At 57.0% G+C, this 22,690-nt stretch overlaps 1 protein-coding gene across 7 annotated transcripts in view; it reads left to right on the forward strand.

Annotated features, from left to right (window-relative positions):
- Positions 1-19,287, forward strand: part of TBC1D14 (TBC1 domain family member 14) — a 73,040-nt gene extending 53,753 nt beyond the window's left edge. For 5 of the 7 annotated variants that reach the window (XM_008150889.3, XM_054708267.1, XM_054708272.1 and 2 more), the window contains 10 exons: positions 1,272-1,354; positions 2,739-2,856; positions 4,470-4,576; positions 5,658-5,738; positions 6,700-6,794; positions 9,184-9,255; positions 9,894-10,022; positions 12,710-12,819; positions 15,367-15,625; positions 19,138-19,287. In XM_008150889.3, the coding sequence (XP_008149111.3) occupies positions 1,272-1,354; positions 2,739-2,856; positions 4,470-4,576; positions 5,658-5,738; positions 6,700-6,794; positions 9,184-9,255; positions 9,894-10,022; positions 12,710-12,819; positions 15,367-15,625; positions 19,138-19,203 (1,120 nt within the window). In that variant the 3' untranslated portion in view covers positions 19,204-19,287. Of the gene's footprint in view, positions 1-1,271; positions 1,355-2,738; positions 2,857-4,469; positions 4,577-5,657; positions 5,739-6,699; positions 6,795-9,183; positions 9,256-9,893; positions 10,023-10,642; positions 10,854-12,709; positions 12,820-15,366; positions 15,626-19,137 lie in introns of those variants that run through there. The other 2 variants (XM_054708256.1, XM_054708263.1) reach the window with 2 other exon arrangements.
- Positions 19,288-22,690: the final 3,403 nt, after the last annotated feature.

A 22,690-nucleotide genomic window follows, 5' to 3' on the forward strand; every position in this document is an offset into this window, starting at 1 on the left:
CGTGGCTCAGTGGTTAGAGTGTCGGACCGTGCGCCAAAGGGTGTCACGGGTTTGGTTCCTAGTCAAGGGCACATACCAGGGTTGCAGGTTCCATCCCCGGCCGTGTAAAGCATGTGTGGGAGGCAACCAATCGATGTGTCTCTCACATGGATGTTTCTCTCTCTCTTTCTTTCCCTCTCCCCCTTCTCCCCCCCCCTCCCTTCCATTCGTTCTAAAAAAAGGCAATGGAAAAAATATCCTCAGGTGAGGATGAGCAACAACAAAAAATGCCGCGTCCCTCTTCTTTCCTGTGTTATTAACGTGTGTCCTGGGGTAGTAGTGGCTGGTTCGGACAGCTGTCCTCTAACCTTTCAGGTGGCGTTTCCCTTTAACTTGCATTTGAGTACGTGAGTAGCGATGGTGAATTGTAGGCTGGCTGTAACCGCGCGAGAACACCAGCAGTGTCCTGGAAGTGGAGTCTGGGGCAGCCGGTCCTGCGGAACGTTGCCTGGACCAGTGCTGGGTCGTTCGGGACCCGCGGGAGCTGCTGGCCCCAGCACCCCTCCTCTGGTGGCCATCGGTTTGGTGGACTGTCCATTTCTGAAGGAGAACGTGTGTTTTATTTTTTCAAACGGGATTCGTAGTTGCTCAGAACTATGGTAGACATTTGTATACACGCCGATGAGCCACATAGCCAGTGTGAAACTTGCACACTTACAAACTGGCCAGAAAATATGTTCACACATGTACACACAGTATGTTGTTAGGGTCCCTCCTTCACGGACAAGTGTCAACGGTTATTAGTGTATTGTGGTCAGATCAAAGTTTCTTTGAACTAAAGTGAAAAACATCAAAAGGTTAAGTGTTTATCTCTTGGAATGATGGGTAATTGTTACCTTCTTCTTTCTTTATACTTCACATTTTTTACCATGAGCTCATTTTACTTGTGTAAGGAAATATTTTTAGTTTATGAAAGAGCTGTGTCTTTGTCATCTTAATATGTTTAGTTTTGTTTTTTGAGCTTTTTTAAAAGTTTATTTTTTACTAGTAATGCTTCAAGTTTTGTTTCTCAAAGAATTTTATTTGATACTAGAGGCCTGATGCACAAAATTCGTGCAAGGGGCCCGGCCCTCGTGGCCCCGGATGCCTCGCGGCTCCGCCCACTGGTCTTTCCGGAAGGTCTTTCTGGAAGGTCATTCCAGAAGGTCATTCCGCCATCCGGTCTAATTAGCATATTAGCTCTTTATCATATAGGATTCATAATGGTGGAAAATCATTTACTTTCTATCAAGCAATCTCCCGGCGAAGCCAGCTGAAGAAGCGCAGAAGCACAGGCAGCAGTATGAAGAGATGGTGGTCCAGGCCAAAAAGCGAGGTGAGGGGCCCCGCATGTTCGGGTGCGTAAGGCAGCACAGGACTCTGTGTCTGGATATTTCCTTCTTCCTGTCTGGGGCCTTTGAACCTGAACTGTGGTGAAGGCTTTAGTATTTTGAAATTTATAATTTTCCACAAAAGTGTGTGCTTCTACTCATGTCATTCCTGCTAGCTTTACTCAAGGTGTTAGCACTTCGAGTTCACACCAGGAGAGAGACGGTCTAGGGTGAGAGTATGGACTGGGGAAAGCCTCGCCAGCAGTGAGGGCCAAAGCTCTCTCTCTCTGGGCTCAGTTTCCTTTTTTATTTATTTTAAGTATATTTTTATTGATTTCAGAGAGGAAGGAAGCAGAGAGAGAGAAACATCAGTGATGAGAGAGAATCATCGATAGGCTGCCTCTTGCACGCCCCCCAGTGTGGATCGAGCCCACAACCCGGGCATGTGCCCTGACTGGGAATCGAACCCTGACCTCCTGGCTCAACCACAGAGCCATGCTGGCCGGGCGAGTTTCCTTTTTTACAAGATGGGATAGGATTTGGTAAAATGCCTTGCAACATCCTACGACTCTAGGATGTTTAAAAAAATATATGTGATTAACATAATGTGGTCTATACATACAACGGCATATTACTCAGCCTTAAAAAGTAAGGAAGTTCTGGAACATGCCTCAACACGGGTGAACCTTAAGGATTCACGCTTAGTGGAATAAGCCAGTCAAGAAGCCAACACTGATTCCACTTCTGTGGGATCCTCAGAGTAGGCAGAGTCATAGAGGCGGGAGAATGGTGATTGCCAGGGACTGGGCGGGTGGGGGAATGCGGAGGAGTTAGAGTTTAATTGGTGCCGAGTTTCAGTTTGGGAAGCTGAGAACATTCTGGAGATGATGTTGGTGATGGCTGGGTGATGATGTGAATGTGCTTAATGCCACTAATTGTATATTTAAAATCGTTAACACAGTAAATTTTATGTCTTGTGTCTTTTACTACAATAAAACACACAAAAGGAATATGTAAATTAAATGCACGTTGCTTCCCAGCGCTGCTGTTGGGCTCCAGGTTGTGGTGGGAAGGGCCTGGGCGGGAGCTCACGGGCGCCTGGGGGCTGCAGTGAGCTGTCTTTTGATTGAGGGGGAAGTTTCCTGAGTTGGCCTGCTTTGTGAGAACTGACCGCGTTTTACTCGTGTGCTTTCCTGTATGTGTGTGATACCTTAAAAGCGGACTAGAAGACGGGGACACCGTGCCTCTGAGCTGCCCACGGTGGGACGGGGTGGGTCGAACGGCCCCCCGTCAGTGCCGCTCTGGGGTCTTTGCTGCGCGACTAAGTCACCACCTGACATGGTGGCTGCCAGTGAGCGGAGCTTTTCCTCTTCTCCATGTGATTCCCAGAGCTGAAGGAAGCCCAGCGGAGGAAGAAGCAGCTGGAAGAAAGATGCCGGCAGGAAGAGAGCATCGGGAATGCGGTCCTGACGTGGAATAACGAGATTTTGCCCAACTGGGAAACCATGTAAGCTGGGACGGGGCGCCGCGAGCTGTATCATTCTGTCTGGGGCCAAGGGCGGCGGCACTCCTGTCGGTCCGAGCCCTGCCTTTGGTGGAAGGACTAGCTCAGGCCCGTTGTCCCTCATCTGTCCTCCTTCCAGAGGGACCAGCAGCCAGAGGGGCCTGAAGGCCCAGGTCTGGGCCATTTCCCCACGTGAGATTCAGTGACGTTGAACTCCCTTTCTCGGTAGCCCACCTTTGACCTCTCCTGCACTTGAGTGGAGCTCTCATCGGGGAGCCTCAGGGCCTTTGCGGGTCCATTCCCTCTGCCTGGCGTGCTCTTGCCCTGCAACTCCCTCCAGCTCGCTGTTGTATGCAGCCCAGTCTCCCGTGGGGAAGCCCTTCCTGGCCAGGGGCTGGAGGAGACGCCCCTGGATGCACTGCTGTCGTCCTCTGTCTGAGGGTAGGGACTGGCTCTTCTCTGATGACAGCCCCGTGGCAGTCCGGCAGCTGCTGTCATCTTTACGTCTGTGGGACAGCTGCGGACAGTTCTTCCTGTGGTCCAGGGTGGGGAGGGGCTCCCCTCATCACCAGGAGTTGCCAGGCAGCTTGGGTGCCAGTTTCTCTTCAGCCCGCGCCCTATGTCGGGATGTGGGGGACTCACTCCTGGCACTTACCCGAGTGTCATCTGTCTCATTGGGGGTCAGACGGCCGGTGCGGATGCGCCCTAGGAGAACCAGCGTTTCCCAGAGCCTGCTTTTCCAGGCGGGGCCTCTATGAGGCTGGGCACTCAGGAAACACTTTTTTCTCAAATGGGACCCGGTGACAGAGTGAGGTCCTCAGGACCCTGGGCTGTCTCCCTCGGTGGCTGAGCACCCTCCCTGGTCCATCCCACACTGACGGTGTGTGATGTGGTCCAGAGGCACCTGTGTGCCTCCCCCAAAGGGACGCAGCCGCTAGGGGCCAGGCACGGGGCCGGGTGTCACTGCATCGTCCCGCTGATCGCCACGGCAGCCCTTCACGGGCTTCCCTCATGCGGTGCTGGAGAGAAGGCATTTGCTCGGGGTTGCACAGGGAAGCGTGGAGTTGGGGTGCAGACCTGTTCTGCAGCCGCGGCCTGTGCTCTCCCGCTGGGCTGCGTTGAGCACCAGGGGAGTCTTGGCACTTGGGCCCCGTGTGCGGGCTGGAGCCACTGTGCGCAGAGGGCCTCAGTGCCTGAGCAGTGGAGAGCGTGCTGAGTTAGCAGAGGGCTCTGCCCTTGGAGCTTGGCAGCTGTCCCCCGTGTGCCACCTGCCCTGCGCCTGCAGCTCCGCAGCAGTCCTGCCCCTCCCACCGGTCCTCTCCCCCCCTCCCCCCCCCAGCTATCGGCCGTCCTGCAGATTCAGCTCAGGATAGTGCCGAGCCCTCTGGTTGGTGCTGCCGCTCCCCGCGTGCAGTGCCCTGGGCGTACCTGCCACAGCTTTGCCCCGTGGAGAGCGGCACTGACCTCCTGGCCTCTGTGGACACCGGACCTAAGCCCTGCGGCAGGGCTGTGACATACCTGTGTGTCCCCTGTCCTGGGGTTTGGGGGAGGCACACAGGTGGCAGATGTTTCTTCCCGGAGAACAGCCACATAAATTGGTCTTCCTCTCCGTGCAGGTGGTGCTCCAGGAAAGTCCGGGACCTGTGGTGGCAGGGGATCCCTCCCAGCGTGAGAGGCAAAGTCTGGAGCCTAGCCATTGGCAACGAGTTAAACATCACCCACGGTGAGTGCTTGCACTGGTAGGCTCGTGGAATTGCCCCCCCTGACCCCCCCCCCCCGCCAGGTCCTGTGGCTTCTCCTGTCCCTCTGCCCTGCTGTCAGGGAGAGGACACATTGCCGGGGAGCCGTGAGGGCCAGGTGACTGTCCTCCAGGAGCTTCACCACCTCTGAGAGCCGGCCTGCTCGCAGCGTGCGGCGGGGCACGTGGTTTCGCTGTGAGGTGCGGTTGCCTCTGGGTACGGCTGTTTCGGTGGCATTTTCCCCAGGCGGCGGATCTGATATGTACGCACCTCTAGAGGACAGCATGCTGCACCCACCGGGGTGCTTGAGGTGCTAGTGGCGTCAGAGTAGAGGGGAGGGGAGACCCGGACCCGCCTTTCCTCGGGCGGGCTGGCTGTCTTGCCACGTGCGCTCGTTCAGTGTGCGTGTGCCTCTCCTCCTCCTGCGCTCCCTGCGCTCCCCCCACTCCGCGCCCAGCACTGCGCCAGGCGAGACCGGCCAGGGGCTCGCAGACTCGCAGTTGAGCGCCTAATACCTGGTGCTTGTTCCTGTTTCCTCCCTGTCCCCTCGTCTCCTTCATGTCATCTGTACCAGTGAATGCCCGTGGAGCTGCAGGTAGCGATGGAAGGCCTTGGAGCTTAGGGCGGATTGGTTGTGTCTGCTCTGTGGCCTGGGCTCCTGTGACTTTGTTCTTACCTTGGGAGACGTCATCCGCCCTCGGTTGCAGCCTGAGCAACGCCAGCTGGGCGGGCGGGGGCGGTCACTGGCGTCTGTTGGAGGTGACCTCCTCAAAGCTCCATCTTTGGCTAATCCGTACCTGCCACAAGTGGACCAGCTTACGCCAAAGAGCTCACCGATGGTACAAGTGATGGGCCCACAAACCAGACAGCGTGCGTGGGTGGCCGTACAGCAGAAGTAAACACCCCGCCCTGCGGCGTGTGTGGGTCTGTCTTGTAAATGGTGGCCGGTGTCTTTAACAGTAGAAGACCTTCAGTGTGTAGTTGACCTTGAGGCAGTGGTGTGTCCCTGGTGTTTCTGAGGAGCCGTGCGCGTGTGCCCACGCTCACCCGAGGCCTCTCTCGCAGAGCTCTTCCACATCTGCCTCGCCCGAGCCAAGGAGAGGTGGCGGTGCTTCAGCGCGGGCGGCCCCGACGTGGACAGTGAAGGTACGCGGGGCGCGGGCTGGCGGCGGCTCGGTCAGCGGGGCACTGCTCCACCCGACAGAGAGAGGTCGCTTCTCCGAGGGGGTGCGTGGTGCGAGCTTACAAACAGCTGCCTGGAAAAGGGCGGTGTTGTTTTTAAATCCTCACCCGAGGAAACGTTTTCCTTGATTTTGAGAGAGAGAGAGAGAGAGAGAGAGAGAGAGAGAGAGAGAGAGAGAGAGAGAGATTGGTTGCTTCCCATACACGCCCCACGGGGGATTGAACCCGAAACTTTTTGGTGTGTGGATAACGCTCCAACCACCCGAGCCGCAGGGCCGGGGCCGGAAAAGGGGTTTTTCAGAGCAAACAAGGTAAAGAAGAAGTTCTCATAAGAAAGAAAACGCTCCCGGTCCGGGGAGGCGGTGACCCCGCGCTTCCCTCGTTCCCATCACGAGGCGGCAGCCTGGAACCCGGGCAGCATGCGAGGTGCTTGAAGACGGGGCACTGCGTGTTCGCTGGGTCACACTGAGCGTCTCCCCCGCACAGAATGACGCTTCTGTCGGTTCCTTTTATACCATCCAGGTGATATTAAAAAGAACAGAAACCAAGTCATCCCTGAATATTTGTTAGAAATGGCACACGAGTGTCACTGCCACCCCCGTGGATTCTGCGTTATACCAGGGCCGTGCTAGGTCAGACCGCGGTTCCCAGTGCTCTCTGTGCCTGGGTGAGTGTGTTCTCGCCGCTTCCCCTGATTGCTGATGGGAGGCGGTGTCACGTGAGGCTTACCTCAGCCTCCGGAAGATACCCGTGGCGGTCTGGCGTTAGCCGGTGCTGTTGGTATTTGCTCTACATCCTGGCGGCCGAGCTGTAACCAGGTCCCGGGACGTCTGAAGCATGTTCCCTTGTCACTCCTGTAAGACTCAGAGCCTCTGAGGTCCCGCACGCTGCCCGAGAGGGCTCGTGACTCTTGGTCTTTCGGTAGATGCCGGGTTCTCAGCAGCCGACAGAGAAGCCAGTCTGGAGCTGATTAAACTGGACATTTCTAGAACATTCCCTAACCTCTGCATTTTCCAGCAGGTAGGTGATGGTGATTTGTTGCTTTCAAGCGTATTTGTCTGAAATTCACAAGTGCCAATCTGCATACGTTGTAATCAAGTTGAAAAGTACTTGGGTTTTTGGGTGGAGGGGCCGCCAGAGAGGGATAGCAGTGGGAGGGTGGGTCTCATGTTAATACAGGCATCTCTCCCGACCCCTCCACCTCTGGCCAGTCACCTCCCGGCCTCCACACTAGCCCTGCCATGCTGTCTGACTCTCACGCCCATGCTTCTACAGACCTCACAGCACCAGGAGGCCAGGAAAGGTTTCAATTAGAGCAAGTCAGTTCAGGGACCGCCACCTGGAATGCTGCAGGAGATGTGGACGTGTGACACTTGGGCTCTGCAAACATGCGGGTGTCCCAGGCACTCTGACCGGGCAGAGGCGCGAGGTCACTCCCTGGCGGGGCAGCGTGGGGAGGGTCCGGGATGCGGGTCGGGGTCGGTGTCCCTGGGGAGTGGCTCTTAGACTGTGCTGGACTAGGGTGAGTGACAGCCCGCCAGAGAGCGGAGAGACACTCGGCAGAAGGACTGGAATGGAGCCTCGGACACTGACAGGCCAGGACCGGCTCCTTCGGGAGAGAGAACCTCGCTGGAGGGCAGACAGCGCAGTGCAGTTCCGGCTGTGGCCCTCCTTACTGCCTGGCTGCTCTCGGCGCTGGAGCCGGCTGACCTGTCCCTGCTGAGGAGAGGGGAGGGCAGCGCTGCGGCTGGAGGGCGGTCAGGCACCGGACCCGGTCCTGAGGGGCCGACGCCTGGGCAGCTGCGGCCCGCCTTTCCCACACCCGGCCCAGACGTGCTCCGTGGAGCATCGCGCTGCATGGGCTTTGGGAGTCGGGGGGATTGTCTCGGTGCAGAAAGAGGAGGAGGGGCAGCTTAGGAGTCCCTTTTGGGTGGGAGTGGGGCCAGACGGCTTTCTCCTTCCCTCTGGGTTCCCGTGGGTGGGTCTCCCTCAGGCTGTGGTTTCCCAAGTTCTAGATTTCCTCCACGGGCAACACGAAAGCAGCAGAGGGTGGGTGGAGAGTGGAGCACCAGCAAGGCGTCCAGAGCTAGTTGGGGTGTAAATAGGGGCCTGTCAGAGACGGCACCACCTTGTCAGCGAAGAGGGGACATTAGCGCCCCGTGAGAAGGACATAGTCACGCTGGGGGATCTGCTGAGTTGAAAACATCAGCCCTGAGAAGATTCAGTGCCGCACTCGTGTGCTCCTCAGTGGGCCTCGGGCCACATGGGACCTGATGCCGCTGAGGTCGCTGGGCCGCAGGAGGCCCCTCCCTGTGCCCCTCCTTCTGCCCTCTCATCCTGGATGGCTTCTCTTTTCCTCCCGTTGCTGTGTTCTCTTTGCCCCTCTGGTTCTGGAAGTGTCTCTTCTATTTACGCCAGAATGTGACGGTTTGGACCACGATGTTCTTTTGTAAGCGACGGGTAGTCACCTATGGAGTGACTTCCTAGTCATGCACCATGTACACTTTTTTTAAATCTTCATCTGAGTATATTTTTTCCATTGAAAGAGAGTGGAAGGGAGGGGGAGAGAGAGAGAGAGAGAGAAACATCAGTGTGAGAGAGACACATGGATTGCTTGCCTCTTGCATGCACCTTGACCAGGGCTGAGAGCTAATCTGGGACCCTTTGGTGCACAGGCTGATGCTCTAACCTCTGAGCCACACTGGCCAGGGCCCATGTCCACTTTCCATTCCTCATGTTAACTAGGCACGTGGACGGTGTGGACAGTAAGTGTGTGATGTGGACCGAGCCAGCCCCTTCACAGCCCAGACACGGGGACAGCAGTGGGAGGCCCCTGCTTGCTTCTGTGCTCAACAGGAGAAGATAAACCGCAACACCTCAATGCTGAGGAGTCACAGGAGCGCATGGAGAGCTGGGAGGATGTTTGGGTTACAATGGAGGCTGTTAGGACTTAGGATGGAGAGAGTATTTTCTAGACCTACCACATCAGGAAGCGTAGAAGAAACCAAGGCCGTGAAGGGCGGGGAGGGGTCAGGATGAGCGGCACGGCTGGGAGCGGGCGGGACAACAGTCACTGCCCTGCCTGGTTGAACCCTGGCACCTGGTTGCCCCCGAACTCGGAAGGGGATGTGGCTATACAGCAGGTGCCAAGTGAGGGCTATTTTTCTGGCGCGGTGCTCAGGCCTGACCCACCAGCTTTCTCAGAGCAGCTTGGTAGAAGAATTGGCTGCAGACTGGCTTCTAACTGGGTTGGTAGCTCCTTTGTGAAGTGACGTAATACACGCAGAGCTGCTGGGCTGTGCTGGGCCACGGCTCCCCTCGGCACTCCGCGGGGGCGGGGGCGGCGCCCCAGGCTGTCTGGGCACTAACCCGACTCTGCATGTGTCCTTTGGTGTGTTGATCCTTCCAGGGCGGCCCGTATCATGACATGTTGCACAGTGTTTTGGGCGCTTACACGTGTTACCGACCGGATGTGGGCTATGTAAGTGAACTTTTCAGTATTTTATCATGTCTCACATTTTAAAAAGAAAGTCAGAATAAGGCCAATAGTGCCGGGACATCTTCGCTGCGGAGGGCGAGGCGAATGCCCTCGTTTCTGTTGGGCATGAAAGGTCTCAGCAGCGAGCTGCCTGCTTCTCCTAAAGAAACCGGGCGGACACAGCTGCCCTGTGGCTTCGTCACATTGTCATTCGATGTGATTTTCGTGTTCGCATGTGGTTTTTTCAGCATTAAGTGAAGACAAGCCTTTAGCAGTAACCATTGTAAAACTGTGCTGCTGTGTATGCGGCTTAGCCGAGGCCTGTGCATGGTGCCAGGTGTAGCGCGTTACGATAGACACATCTCTACGCACGAGGCAGCTGAGTCCAGGGGCCGTGTCCCAGGTGGCAGATGCGGAGGGAGGTGTTCCACGGGGCCGTGGGGGCGGGGTGAGAGCAGACAGGTGGCTGATGTGGCCGCGCAGGGCTTCCTGCTGAGAGCGGATCCGATGGAGGCTGTCACAGCTTTGGGGGAGGCCATGGGTGGGTGGCCTCCTCGTGGGTGGGTGGCCTCCTCGTCATGAAATGAGAGAGCCGTCCTGCTGTGCAGGCCGTGGCGCGTTTAACCCCCTCCTTCCCACAGGTGCAGGGCATGTCCTTCATAGCCGCAGTGCTGATCCTGAACTTAGACACTGCGGATGCCTTCATCGCGTTTTCCAATCTTTTGAATAAACCCTGTCAAATGGCGTTTTTCCGAGTGGACCATGGCCTTGTGAGTATCCCCTGTGCCCAGCAAGAACCGCCCAGTCAGCCGTCTTTTCAGTGGAAAAGAACACACCCGCCCACACCCCCCCCACGAAGAAGGAGTCGGAGAAAGCACTGTGGAAGGGGAGGGACTTGGGGCATTGTGTTGGATTTTAAAAACACGTGGCTAATAGCCTTATGTATGACTTTCTCAAGACAGCTGTTCAGAGAGCGTTTCTGAAAATACGTTCTCCGCACCGGGAGGGGCAGCCCTGCACAAACATGCCCGCTTTGGGGGTGCAGTCTCCTCGTGGGGTCTGCGCGTGGACGTGGCGGAGCTGAGCCATCTTGCTGCTCCGTGACGTCGGGGTGCTCCGTGCGGGGTGCTCACACAGACAGGAGGGTGTGTAAGGCGCTCCTGCGTGGACGGAGGCTGCAGTGCGTCAGGGCGCGGCTGGCAGTGCAGGTTTCATTGACTGAGCTGAATCCGTGCCACGCATTATGCACACAGACGGCTGCGGGGGCCTCCATGCCCCTCACAGGCTCCCGGATGTGGGTCCTCTGCATGGCCCGATGGGGAGGGGAGGCTCCCATTCAGGGCGCACAGCCGTGAGGGAGGAGCCCAGGTGCCCCGTCCTGCCTCCTCAGCCCTGTTCTTTCAGGAGGCCAGGGGATGGCGCCCGCCTGACAGGCCCGTCGGCGTTGACGTTAGTGCGGCATTGACGTGCTGGTAGCTGCTGATCGTTACTCCAGTACTGCCAGACCACTGATCCGGGAGGTTCGGTCAGCCGGCATAGTCCCTCCTTAAAGCTTAAAGCCTCCTGAGGAGTTCCTGTTCAAGACAGGGCAGCTGGTCTTTATTTTAAATAAAGAAAAAGTATTTAAAAACTGTTGCTACGTGGGTGGCTGTTAGGGGAAGTATAAATTGGCAGAATTCTTCCGGAAGAAACTTGGTATTAAGTATCAATAGCGGTAAATGGTGTTGGTATGTAATTCTGCTTGTAAGAATCTAAGGAAGTCCAAGCGGGGACCAAGCATTAAGCACAAAGATGGTTGTCACACAAGTATTTATCAGTGTTTAATAATAATTTAAAATTACATGTCAGTGTGAAAGTTGAAGACCTTTAAAAATGGGGCTTAGGGGAAAGGGTAGGGTTCGTTGCAATCTGGTGAGACCCAGCGCAGTAGCAGTGTTGGCTCCGACTCGTGCTGTAAAGAAGTCTGTAGGATGAAGGGATACTTTTCAAAAGCACGTGGAGTGGAGCATCTCCTTAGTGGCTCCCGCGTGTAACTGGAGGGACCACAGTTCGCAGAGATGGTGGGGATCTCGATGGCTTCTGCTCCGAGGTCTCCCAAAGCGGCACTGAGGTCCTGCTTTCCGCCGGGAAGAGCTTCTCCTGTAGAGTAGAACGATTACATCGCAATAGCTCCTAATTTTGAAGATAAGACCCCAGTTTTCTCTTTGGCAACATATGATAAAAACGGGACTGAAGAATTTTAGCCTAATGACTAAGGAAGAACCAGAGAAGCATAATGCTGACCGCACCTTCATTTGCAGCAGGGCCTTCCAGTAGCCGCGCTGTTGACCTTGGGGCCGGACGCTGTGGTGGGGCTGTCCTGGGCATCGAACGGCATCTCTGGCCTCTACCTGCGGAGTGCCAGCAGCACCTCCCCCCAGCTGTAACAACCAGAAACGTCCTCAGACCTAGCCGATGTCCCCGGGAGGAGAGTACCCCATGGGGAACTCTGGTTACAGTACACTCATTCATGAAGGCGAGCAGGCAGCATCCGAAAGCCACCTGCCCACATGCCTCCCCGTAGTACACGGAGCAGCCTGCCCGCCTCTCGGCTGGTGCCGCTCCCCGTCCAGCGGCAGCTGCAGGTCCACGCGGCTCCCTGCGCACTGCATCCCACAGGCCCTGCAGGCAGCCGGAAGCCGGTGCTGGGGAAGGGCAGGCTGTGCCGCTGCTCCTCCCCGAGGGTTTCCTCCCTCACTGCTTGCCGGAGCCGGAGCCGCAGCCGGAGCGGTGCTGCCCGGGCCTGGGGTCTCTGTCGCCTTCCCTGGCGATGCTGAGGGCTGGGAGCATGGTGTGCATGTGTCAGGTCGTTCAGCCACGAATTCCTTCCCGGTTCTAGAGGAGTGAGCCCTAAAGGCTCCGCCTTGGCAGAGGGGCAGACACGGGTCAGGTCCCGGCCACACACTCATGTGCCCGTTTCTTCTCTGCACGTCGGAGGAGGAATAAGGTGTAGCTCGTGGTGTATGTGAAGATGCGTGGAGTGCTCACAGGCGAACTCGAGATCTCGGTTCAGTTCCGACACCACAGCAAAGCGGCATCTCCGCAGAGCAGGCCTGGGTTTCTGCTTTCCCGGGGTACACGGTTCACACTGCTCTGCCGGAGACAGCGGGCACGCCTTCGTTAAAGGCTGCGTTAGTGCCGAAAGTCGCTCGCCAGCATCGGAGCCCGTTGGGTAGACTTGCTGGACGCAGGGGACGCAGCAGTGCCTGTGGCGCGGTAGGACGGGCGCGGTGGGACGGGATGCGCTGCTAGACTGGCCTGTGTGCGCCTCGCCTTCACCCGTCAGAAGGTGTCACTGGCAGTTAACACGAGGAGGTGACTGTTGGGTTCTAATGGTGTAAGCATGTTGGCTGGTTTTGTAGGTTGGAAATGTGTGCTGCTAATTAGTTTACTGGTGTATTTCACATTATCTCCCCAGATGTTGACTTATTTTGCTGCATTTGAGGTATTCTTTGAAGAAAATTTGCCGAAATTATTTACTCATTTCAAGAAAAACAGCTTAACTCCAGACATCTACCTAATTGATTGGTGAGTGTGCATTTTCGCTTTCACCCCTCCCGCCCCATGTTCCACTGTCCTCACGGCCAGCTCCCTCAGGCTCGGCTGCCCACGCCGCTGCCTGTTCCCCAGCTCCGGCCCCAGGCATCCGCCGGCACCATCACTCTTTCTTGTTCTCTCTGTGGCCCTGCCTGGGCCCTCTGAGCTCCCTCAGGGAGAAGTGGTGTCTTGGACCTGTTTGCTTTCGAAGCGCCATTTACCCATCATCAAGCGCGACGCCACTGAGCGCCAGGTCTGGCTGTGCCAGGCTCTCTGGGATCTAGACAGCGGTGGTGAGCAGGACAGGCGGTGCCTGTCAGAGCCTTGCCTAGAGGGAGACCTGCCCGTGGATGGCTGTACTGCACGTTAAGTGTGTCCCTGAAGCGGGGAGGACAGCGGTCCTGGACCCAGGCTTAAGGGTCAGAGTGCACAGGGGCAGCAAACATGAGCCCCAGCCGAGGCCTGATAGGAGCCTGGTGGTCTAGCAAGTGCCTGGTGACGCTGGGGCCTAGGGAAGCGGGGAGGGTGGCAGGGGGAGGTCAGGAAGCCAGGTCCCAGCGTGTGTGGGAGCCACGCGGAGGCGGAGGCGCTTGGGCAGCATTGCAGGGGCCAAGGGAGTGTGGAAGGCTTTTGATTGGGCGGAGACGAAGGTGGGTTGTCTCCAGAAGTGGGCGTTAGGTTACGTGGGAGATAGGGAGCCAGGAGGCAGAGGCAGATGAAGGGAAAAGACCAGGGTTTGTGCGGGGAGCGGGCAGGGGAAGCGGTGGTGCCCGCGTGTTTGCGGGAACGCAGGAGATGGCCAAGAACTGTCGCCTGCTCCCCGGCCCAGCGCTGAGGGGCTCGCAGCGCCACCAGCTGAGATCAGAGCACCGAGGGCCCGGTTGGCTTCACACATGAGAAATGGGAGGCTCAGCCCCCCGGTCCGGCTGCGTTTTCCGTGAGGAAAGTCCCCTGCAGGGTCTGTCCTGATTCTCTTGACTTCTGGCCTCCCCGCTGCTGCCAGCTGCTCTGACCAGGCCCGCTCTCAGTGGCGCCTCCCCGCACCGCTGGCCTCCTCTGGACAGACCTCGCTGGTTCCCCGCCCCGGAGAGTAACGCCCGGCCGCCCGCACCAGCCGGTCTCGGCCTCCCCGCGGGCTCTCCCCTTCGCTGCTCCGGCTTCCGCCTGGGGCTTCCTGGCTCGTCCTGGGATTTGCCAGGTCTGCTCCTGCCTCGGAGCTCGGGAACCTGGATGCTTTCCAGACCCTGCTCTTGGCTCCTGGCTTCCTCTTCAGGGCTTTATGCAAACGTCACTTGTCAGCGACGCGTTCTTCCCTGACCGTCCTGTGAACAGGTGTGTGTGTGCACGCTCTCACACACACACACACATCGGACTGGCCGTCCCTGCCTCCCCCCTGCTTGCAGTTAAACCCACACACCCTCCAGCGGGGGGCGGGGAACGGTGTTTGCTCCATGCTGCCGTGCACCTCACCACCAAAGCACAGTGACTGGCAGGGGCAGTCTTCAGCCGACGGGCTGGCCGCCTCCGCGGGACGGCTCAGAGCTCAGGCGTTAGCTCGCGGACAACGGTACCGCTTGGGTGAGGACTAAGGGCGCAGGCTCTGCCCACGGCTTTCTTGATCGTTCGCATGTTGGCTTCATTCTGTAAAGTTCAGTCGTTAATGGAGGCCACATGCATCTGAACTCAAGAATGCTGTTGAAGAAATTTCTTCTGTTGTCACTCTCTCCCTCTTCTTATCACTACTCTGTGTTCTGATCACTTTTCACTCGAGTCTGCTTTTAAGACGTGAGGGCTGATCTCGGCGAGTGGGCAGGCAGGAAGAGGTAGGACTGTGGACTGGGTCAGTTCTGTTTCATTTTAGAAAAGCAAGCACGTGCTCCAGGCGGAACTGAGAACGCCCCCAGATAGGCTGGAAACAGGGCCGCTGGGCCCTCAGCGGCCTTTGGTGCGCAGGCTGACGCCCGGCCCGCCGAGCCGCCCTGGCCAGGGCGTGGTGATCACAGTCCTTTAAGGGAAGGCATACTCGTATTTCATTTCTTCATCTGGGGGTTTGCATCGTTAAGATGAGAATTTGTAATCTGCGGTCAAATTTATTTGGAAAAAGTCCTTTGTTCCTTTGCTGACCCCTGCTGGGAGGAAAGCAGACAGCCCTCTTCCCATGCGTGTGGACACATGGGGCGTGTCTGTGTGCCGGTTCATCCCGCACCGGACTCTGCTCTCTCTGCCTTAATGACCGCATGTCCCGCGCCTGCCAGCAGCGTAGCTCACAGTAGTGCTGATAAATACTGGTGCATGTGGAAGTCACAGTAGCCGTGATGAGGAATTGTACTGTGTTTGAGATTCCGTGTGCGAGCCGGTCCTGCTGTGTCCTACCATTTGCACCCTGGCCTTCGGGATGAGCCCAGGCCCCGTGCCCCCGCACCCCGGCCCCATGTTTGTATCTAAGGACGGCAGTCAGGCTGGGGAGCCTGGAATGGAGCTCAGCCGACTCAGGGTCCTTCTCTGCCAGCCCCCCTGAAGCGCTCCACTCCCCCGCAGGATCTTTACCTTGTACAGTAAGTCTCTGCCCCTCGACCTGGCCTGCCGCATCTGGGACGTGTTCTGCCGCGACGGGGAGGAGTTCCTGTTCCGCACGGCCCTGGGCATCCTGAGGCTGTTCGAGGACATCCTGACCAGGATGGACTTCATCCACGTCGCCCAGTTCCTCACCAGGCTGCCCGAGGACCTGCCCGCAGACGAGGTTTTTGCCTCCATAGCTGCAGTTCAGATGCAAAGTCGCAACAAGAAGTGGGCTCAGGTAAGCGGGTCTTCTGGTCCTTTCTTCCTTGGAGCCCCGTGTGCAGAGCCCTCGGAGGAAGCAGCCCGGCTCAGAGCTCTGAGGCCCGGCTCTGTCCAGGGGCCTGTCCGGTGCAGGGGCTGTGGCACCTCAGCCTCCACCCTTTCGGCAGGGCCCTGGGAGGCCAGAGCTGGTTAGTCATCACGGGGCTCCCTGCCTGGAAGACGGTGCTCCCTGCCTGGTAGACGGCATTTGTAACCCCCCCACCCCCGCCCTTTAAAAATGTCTGCGGCAGAAGCCAAGGGAACTAGCACTCACCTGCCCCTCCTCCCGGGGAGGTGTTCCCGGGACGAGGTCCTCCCCCGCTTCCCTGTGTGTTACTGCCTTCACTTTCCCACACGTGCAGTCACGGCTGCTGACCTTCCTTCCAAGTCCCAGGGGCTTCCCTGTGGCCACCCCCACACCCACCCATACACACACACAACCCACACACACACCCATACACACACACACAATCCCCCCACACCCACCCATACACACACAGCCCACACACACCCACCCATACACACACACAACCCCACACACACCCATACACACACACCCACACACACCCACACACACATCCCCACACATACCCATACACCCACACCCACACACACCCACACACACAACCACACACCCACCCACACACACAACCCCACACACACCCATACAAACAACCCCACACATACCCATACACACACAGCCCACACACACCCTTACACACACACACAATCCCCACACACCCACACCACACACAACCCCACACACCCACCCACACACACACACCCCACACACACCCATACACACACACACCCCCACACACCCACCCATACACACACAGCCCACACACACCCTTACACACACACACAATCCCCACACACCCATCCATACACACACCCATCCACACACACATACACACACACACCTACACACACACAGCCCACACACCCCCCACACACACACAGCCCCACACACCCTCACACACACAACCCCACACACACCCATACAAACACACCCCACACACACCCATACACACACAGCCCATACACACCCTTACACACAACCCCCACACACCCATACACACACCCATACATACACACAACCCCACACCCACCCATACACACACAGCCCACACACACCCTTACACACACACACAATCCCCACACAACCTCACACATACAACCGTACACACACCCCATACATACACACAGCCCACACACACCCTTACACACACAGCCCACACACACCCTTACACACACACACAATCCCCACACACCCATCCATACACACACACACCCTTACACCCATACACACACACACAATCCCCACACACCCACCCATACACACACAGCCCACACACACCCTTACACACACACACAATCCCCCCACACCCATCCATACACACAGCCCACACACACCCTTACACACACACACAATGCCCACACACCCACCCTTACACACACACACAATCCCCCCACACCCACCCATACACACACACAACCCCACACACACCTATACACACACACACAATCCCCACACACCCATACACACACACCCACACCCATACACACACACAGCCTCACACATACAACCGTACACACACCCCAAACATACAGCCTCCACACACCCATACACACACACACAATCCCCACACACCCTCACACATACAACCGTACACACACCCCAAACATACAGCCTCCACACACCCTTACACACAACCCCCACACACCCATACACACACCCATACATACACACAACCCCACACATACAACCATACACCCACCCCATACATACAGCCTCCACACACCCATACACACACAGCCCACACACACCCTTACACACACACAATCCCCACACCCACCCATACACACACAGCCCACACACACCCTTACACACACACACAATCCCCACACACCCACCCATACACACACACACAATCCCCACACACCCACCCATACACACACACAACCCCACACACACCCTTACACACACACACAATCCCCACACACCCATCCATCCATACACACACCCTTACACCCATACACACACACAGCCTCACACATACAACCGTACACACACCCCAAACATACAGCCTCCACACACCCATACACACACACACAATCCCCACACAACCTCACACATACAACCGTACACACACCCCAAACATACAGCCTCCACACACCCATACACACACACAACCCCACACATACCCATACACACAACCCCACACATACCCATACACACAACCCCACACATACCCATACACACACACCTATACACACACAATCCCCACACACCCATACACACACAACCCCACACACACCCATACACATACACACACACAACCTCACACACACCCATACATACACACAACCCCACACATACAACCGTACACACCCCCCATACATACACACAGCCTCCACACACCCATACGCACACACAACCCTCCACGTATATGCACAACCCCTATACCTATACACACACACACAACCCCCCACACACCCATACACAAACACAACCCACACACACCTACCCACAGCTACACATACCCTACACACACACACAGCTACACACACTCCCCCCCCCCCCCACACACACACACACACAAAGAGGGAAGGATTAAACCCAGATCTGACGTTTTAGGAACTAAGTAAAAATTAATTACTGGTTAAAACGAGGTCAGAGTTTATTGGACACCATGGTGGGCTAGTGATAGGTTAGCCTGCTGGGGGTGGGGTGAGCACATGGGGTTCCATATAGCCGGCCCGGGGGGATTGTGGTCCGAGCACGGTCCTACAGGCTGTGCCGGGGGAAGGCCTGGTGAGCTTTACAAACAGCTGCATGTTTATGTTTGGGTGGCCGTGCTGTTTGCTCGGAGGGGGGCGGCTTGTGTCTGCCATTAGTCCTCTGGGCCCCCTTTGAGACCTCAGCATTCCTGCTTTCCCCGTGGCTGTAAGTAAAATGGCAGGTGCCTGGCCTCTGGTGGGTCAGCACGGGTGCTCCCTGACCCCTGGGTTTAGAAGTCAGACAGATGAGGGTCTGAGCCCCTGAGCTGTTTGGGAGGGAGTCACCCCTGTGGGCGCCGTTGCTCAGATGCCTTCCGATGGGGTCACCTTCCTGCACTGCTGTGCGGAGTGAACAGCGGTGAGCGAGCGCCTGTGGCGTGAGGATCTGCTGGGCATAGAGGGGTTCGGGAACTACAGCTGTTGTCATTGTCGCCGCTGTTATTAGGCAATCACAGCGGGATGTAATATTTACAAAGTGAAGGTGCTAACTAAGAGGAAGGAGCGGGAAGCAGGCTTTGTGGTGGGAGCACGGGGGGGGGGGGGGGAGCCCTGCAGCCTGTCTGTGGCTGGTGGGACGGAGGGAGGGCATGGTGCAGAGCTGGCCTGGCGGGTCCACGGCAGAGGTGCGCGGGGGCAGGTGTGGAGCAGCGGGGGAGGCGGTCACGCAGCCCGGGGTCTGTGGTCAGTGTCTGCCTGTGATTGCAGGTGCTGGCGGCATTGCAGAGGGACAGCCGGGAGATGGAGAAAGGAAGCCCGTCGCTCCGACACTGAGGTGGCAGATGGACGCGCGGCACCGGAGCAGAGCGGCCAGCGCGCCGTGCTGTTGGGGCGGACACTCTGGCAGCCGAGAACAGGGCCTGTTCCTGTTTGGTTCCCGGTACTGCAGTTGGCCTTAAAACAAACCAGACTCTTAAAGGGTTAAACCAAGGCTTAGCCTTAAGAAGCTCAGTGGAATGATGACTAGTATTGACATGGCAACCGCTGCACACTGCGTGGTTTACAAACTGGCGGCGGCTCTCTCCTGTTCCAGCAAACGTGATTAAATGGCGCTGCTTCTCTGTCACGACCGCCAGGGCGTAGTCTTTCTTAGCCGAGGTGCATGAGGAGGGTCAGGGAGACCTCGGAGATGTTACTGGCCCGTGGTCACCTCTTGATAAGAAAGGGATCGCAGATTTAGTTACTGAGGTACTCGCTCCGCAAACAGGTCCAGTGTTTAAAGCCCACCTACCAAAGATGCATTAAGGCACACGAGCTCTCGTGGATGCCCTGGGACTCACCGGCCCTCGGGGTGACGTCTTACCATGTTGCCTTGACAGTCACAGCGCGAGGGCTGACATGCACGCATAGGCCCAGAGGAGCCCTGCGCTCCCAGAGGTCGCCCCGGCCCCTGGCGGCAATGGAGGGCAGTGGCAGCAGGGGGAGCGCTGCACACCGAAGGCCCCAGGCACAGAGACAACCCTGAGGCCGATGGAAACAGAGGGGACACAGGCTCCCTTTAAGTCACAGGTGTTAAACTGCCCTGCTCATTGGTGTGCGGGCGCGACAGCACAGTGAGGGTGAGTGTGTGTGTGTGAGCATGAGCGTGTGTGTGTGTATGTGTGTGTGTGTGTGTGTGTGTGAGTGTGTGTGTGTGTGTGTGTGTGAGTGTGTGTGTGTGTGTGTGTGTGTGTGTGAGTGTGTGTGTGTTGTGTGTGTGTGTGTGTGTGTTGAGTGTGTGTGAGTGTGTGTGTGTGAATGTGTGTGTGAGTGTGTGTGTGTGTTGAGTTGTGTGTGTGTGTGTTGAGTGTGTGTGAGTGTGTGTTGAGTGTGTGTGTGTGTGTGTGTGTGTGTTGTGTGTGTGTGTTGAGTGTGTGTGAGTGTGTGTGTTGAATGTGTGTGTGAGTGTGTGTGTGTTGAGTTGTGTGTGTGTGTGTTTGAGTGTGTGTGAGTGTGAGTGTGTGTGTGAGTGTGTGTGGAGTGGGTGTGTGAGTATGTGTGTATGTGTGTGTGAGTGTGTGTGTGTGTGAGTGTGTGTGTGTGTGTTGAGTGTGTGTGTGTGTGTGTGTGTGTGAGTGTGAGTGTGAGTGTGGGGGGGGCCCTGCTCCCTTGCTCTGACAGATGCTCCTCTGTCCTTTGTCACCTGGACAGCAGCGTCAGCCCTGGGTGCCTGTGTTTCCTCCTCGCACATTTGGCCTAAAGATGGACTCTGCTGAGGACCGAGAAGCGAGCCACCGTATCCAGTGGCCCCGAGAGTCCTGTCACATTTTCATGTCCTTACTGTCAGCCTTTCCATTCTAGCTGGTTTCCCCAAGTTCATTAGCACCGTTTTTGTTCAAGATTTTCCTTGATGAATTTTAAGAACTTTGTATTAAGGACTTTGGTTGTCCAACTTGAAATAAATGAATAGTTTTTGCACAGAGTAGTCCACAGGACCGGCACCTCTCCATGGAAACAGGTTCCCACGGGGTAATCCATCGGCGTGTTGACCTCTGGGTGTGTGGGCGACGCGGCTGCAGGGCACCGGCATCCGGCTCTGGCCCTTCTCGGCTGGACTGCCCCGCCCAGGGAGCATCCCGGCTGGTCCCGTGTCTGATGTTGGCAGTGCCCTCAGCTTCCGGTGTGGAACTAGGAGCGCTGGGCGGGGAAAGCTGGCTGTGCGTTGCTTGACAGGTTTTCTCCGTCTGCCATGTGCACTGCTGACACCTGCCGTGCAGTAGCGGCTGCGAGCCGGGCCGCCCTCGTGCCCCGTCCTGGCTCCGCTCTTGCGGCCTTTCCCCGAATCGCCTTTGTTCCCGGTCTCCCGTGCATTCCCCAGGGAGGCTGCTGAGCAGCACGGGAACCGCTTTCCGCCTCGGCCTGTAAGTGCTGACTCGCTGACCTCTGGGGGAGATCTTCCCTGCGGCTGGGTCTCTGCGCCTTCCAGACGGGGCAGCTGGTCCTGACACCCCGATGCTGAATGTAGCCGGCTGAGCCACGCGCAGGTGCGCCGTTTCCTTCCATGGCGCGCTTCCTGTTCCTCAGACCTGCATCTCTTACCGCCCATAGGATGCTCCTTCAGCCGTGACAGGAAGTGGGGCCTCGGAGTGCATCTGTGCGTTCAGACCCAGACCTGAACGGGTTTTGTCGGCCTGACACCTCTTTGGATAGCATTTTGCATTAAGTTTTTGGGTTGTTTTAATCCTCACCTGAGGACATTTTTTCCATTGATGTCTAGAGAGTGGAAGGGAGAGAGGAGGGAGAGAGGGGAGAGAGAGAGAGAAGCACCCACGTGAGACACATTGATTGATTGATTACCCCCACCCCCCAGGTGCCTGATAGGGGCTGGGGAACCTGCAACTGAGGTACATGCCCTTGACCGAGAATCGAACCTGCGACCCTTCAGTCCACAGGCCGACGCTCTAACCACTGAGCGCCCCGGCCAGAGCTGCATTACATTTTTAAACGAGATTCCATGTCATCTGTCTGTTCAGAAGAGGTTTTTGTGACCTGCTCAGGGACCCCATGAGGTCTGGCCGGCTGGCTCTGTCCCCTGCAGAGGCCAGGAAGTCCTCATCCACGCCCGAGCACGTGGCCCCTTCCACAGAGGTCTGCTCCGCTGGACTGTCCACTAAAACCGGGACCAAACCGGGAGGCCCAGCCTCGGGCCCGCCCCTCCCGCTCCCGGCCTGGCCCCAGGACTCCGCTGGAGACAGGTTCCCCGTAGAAGAGCCTTCTTACCTACTCAGTGGGACTGTTTGCGATAGTTTGCTGATGGAAAACGCCTGCTCACACTTGCTACAGACCCTGTTTTAATTGCTTGTACGGTCAGCCTTTAATCTTAGGTAGTAAAGTGTATCAAATTAGGACTTTTTGAATTGTAAATATATGGTTTTATTAAATAAAAGTCATGTAAATTGTTACTTATATTCCCTGGACTCTGATTTAAAATGGACGTTCTCACCGTCAAGTATGGCCAATATTTGACTTGGAGCGTTACACCGTTCCAGTATTTTAAATACCACTTAATAGGATCGCTGAGATCAAAAGGATGGTAAGAGTTGGGGTAATTTGGTTAAGGGGTTCGAGAGTTTAGTGAGCCCCTTCCAAGCTGAAGGGGAGCCATGGACTGGCTGCCCCCTCAAACTTGACTCTGCCCGCAGCGGTAGCATTTCCCACGAGTCTGCCACTCACCTGCCCCCACTCCTGAGCCTGTGCCCCGCCCATCGGGTCCCCACTTCCTCGGAAACTGCTTGGAGCCTGTCAGCCAGGTGCTGACGTCCAGCCGCCCCCCCACCTCCTC

This window comes from Eptesicus fuscus, chromosome 2, assembly GCF_027574615.1.
Source record: "Eptesicus fuscus isolate TK198812 chromosome 2, DD_ASM_mEF_20220401, whole genome shotgun sequence".
NCBI classification, from domain to species: Eukaryota; Metazoa; Chordata; class Mammalia; order Chiroptera; family Vespertilionidae; genus Eptesicus; species Eptesicus fuscus.